A 2,395-nucleotide genomic window follows, 5' to 3' on the forward strand; every position below is an offset into this window, starting at 1 on the left:
ATGATGATGATGATGATGATGGTGATGATGATGATGATGATGATGATGATGATGATGGTGGATGAATGATTGATGATGATGGTGATGATGATGATGAGATGGATGATGATGATGATGATGATGATGGTGATGGTGATGGTGATGATGATGATGATGATGATGATGATGATGATGATGATGATGATGGTGATGATGATGATGATGATGAGGATGAGGATGAGGATGATGATGATGATGGTGATGATGATGATGAGGATGATGATGATGATGGTGATAATATGATGAGGATGAGGATGATGAGGATGGTGATGATGAAGACGATGATAATGATAACAATAAAAATAAATGATTATGTTGATAATAATAACAAAACGTAAATGAGCTACCCATAAGCACGCATGAACACACCTAATTACCTGGCAGCGATCAAAGCAATGCTCTACAGTCGAAAGTCAGCCTCACGCGCACGCAAAAACGAAACAGTAATTCGAGCTGCGAGGCTGATCATCTCTCGCCTCGGCAGCAGCATCCGTCCTTCGCCGACAGCAGCATGACACTGAAACCAACATCGCTGTTTCCGGGATGATTTCGTGATGATTTGGCCTCGTTTGCGTCTCATGCTCGGAAGAATAAAGGAATGTCGCCCACACAATGTTTGTTTGTGGAGCTTTTAAAAACCATACCTGGATTTCATGTGTACTTACTATGCTGTATGATGAATTAGGAAATACATATGCAATTCATTCCCCTTAAAAGTTTATGGATTTTTTTCAGTAATGAATGTCTGAAATGAAAACACAGAGAGCAGCTTAGTATAATTCCTCTGGATGTTTATATGTGTATTTAACCACTTAATCGATGCTTATTTAGGCTCGAATGATCCTCCTCTCGGCAGTTCAATTATGTGCCAAAATGGCCTACGGATATGTGTCATACACCGGCATATCTAATTCATTCTCCTCCTGCTAAGTCGTTCTCAGTTAGACGTAATAACGCCAAGAGAGAAGACAAGGAATTGCGGAAATCATCAACCGCGTTTTATACGATCTCCCTGAACTCCAGCTCGACATTTAGGAAACTTCTGGGAAAAAATGAGGGCAGATGTTGGTGTGCTTGAGGGTTGTTGCCCGTCCTAGGGGCTTGGTCCTTTCTCGCCACGAATCCCGAAGCAAGGCGAGAGCGAAGGGAAAGGAAGGCCAACGAAGGCCTCATTTGCATTTACTTCGATCTCATTAACTAACAGAATAAATAATAATAATAATAATAATAATAAGGATAAAAGTGATGATGACAATAGTGATAATAATAATAAGAATAACAATAATAACGATAGTAATAATGCTGCTGATAATAAATAGTAATCATAATAATTATAATAAAATAATAATAATAATAATAATAATAATAATAACGATAATAATAACGATAATAATAATAATAACGATAATAGTAATAATAGCAACAATAATAATGATAATGATGATAATAATAATAATAATAATAATAATAATAATACCAAGATGAAGATACTGATGAAGAAAAAAAAACTCAGTTATACAGAATTCAGTGTAACAAGCGCAGATAAAAGTACAAATAAGAATGAAAGAATAACAAACACAAGAGACATACATGAGGATCTTCATCCCTTAAACGGCCAAATCCCTCAAATGTTATTACAGGCAAGTCCCTCCGATCTCCAGCTTGGTCAGAGAGACACGTGGTAACGAAGGGAGGGAGATGACGGTTCCCCACGACGCTGGCACGTGGATCCATAACGCAGATGGTTTAATTTCAATGAGTAAAGTATTTTCACCAGTCTCGTTCTGCGCAAAGAGATCTTAATTTTGACTTTAAAGGTGTTTGTGTTAGCGCGTGTTGTGTGCGCTTGCTCGTTTGCTTCTGTTGTGTGTTTGTGCTGTGTGTGTGTGTGTGTGTGTGTGTGTGTGTGTGTGTGTGTGTGTGTGTGTGTGTGTGTGTGTGTGTGTGTGTGTGTGTGTGTGTGTGTGTGTGTGTGTGTGTGTGTGTGTGTGTGTGTGTGTGTGTGTGTGTGTGTGTGTGTGTGTGTGTGTGTGTGTTAAAGAGAGAGAACGAGAAACAAAGAGAGAAGGGCATACGAAATGAGAGAGACGGAGGGGACGCGAGAGAGCGAGAGGAAAACGGTTACGAGGGGACAGCATAAAAACGGGAAATTAATGAACTAGATAACATTAATTCAACTAAAGGGGGAAGCAACATTGATAATCACCACGCCTCTGTTTATTTAGAGAACAAAGAACAGCATTAATATACATTCACAAAGAAAATATCGTAAATGATAATAACAAAAGGGTAACCCAGAAAATTACTCATTAACGATTTAGATACAAATAATAAGGTCAAAAATACATAGAGACAA

At 38.3% G+C, this 2,395-nt stretch overlaps 1 protein-coding gene across 1 annotated transcript in view; it reads left to right on the forward strand.

Moving 5' to 3' along the window:
• LOC119596274 overlaps positions 1–969 on the forward strand; it is a 136,448-nt gene extending 135,479 nt beyond the window's left edge. Inside the window, exon 6 of the mRNA XM_037945437.1 lies at positions 871–969. Coding sequence (XP_037801365.1) covers positions 871–969 — 99 coding nt within the window. The remainder of the gene's footprint in view (positions 1–870) is intronic.
• The last annotated feature ends 1,426 nt before the right edge of the window (positions 970–2,395 follow it).

This window comes from Penaeus monodon, chromosome 37 (genome assembly GCF_015228065.2).
Source record: "Penaeus monodon isolate SGIC_2016 chromosome 37, NSTDA_Pmon_1, whole genome shotgun sequence".
NCBI lineage: Eukaryota > Metazoa > Arthropoda > Malacostraca > Decapoda > Penaeidae > Penaeus > Penaeus monodon.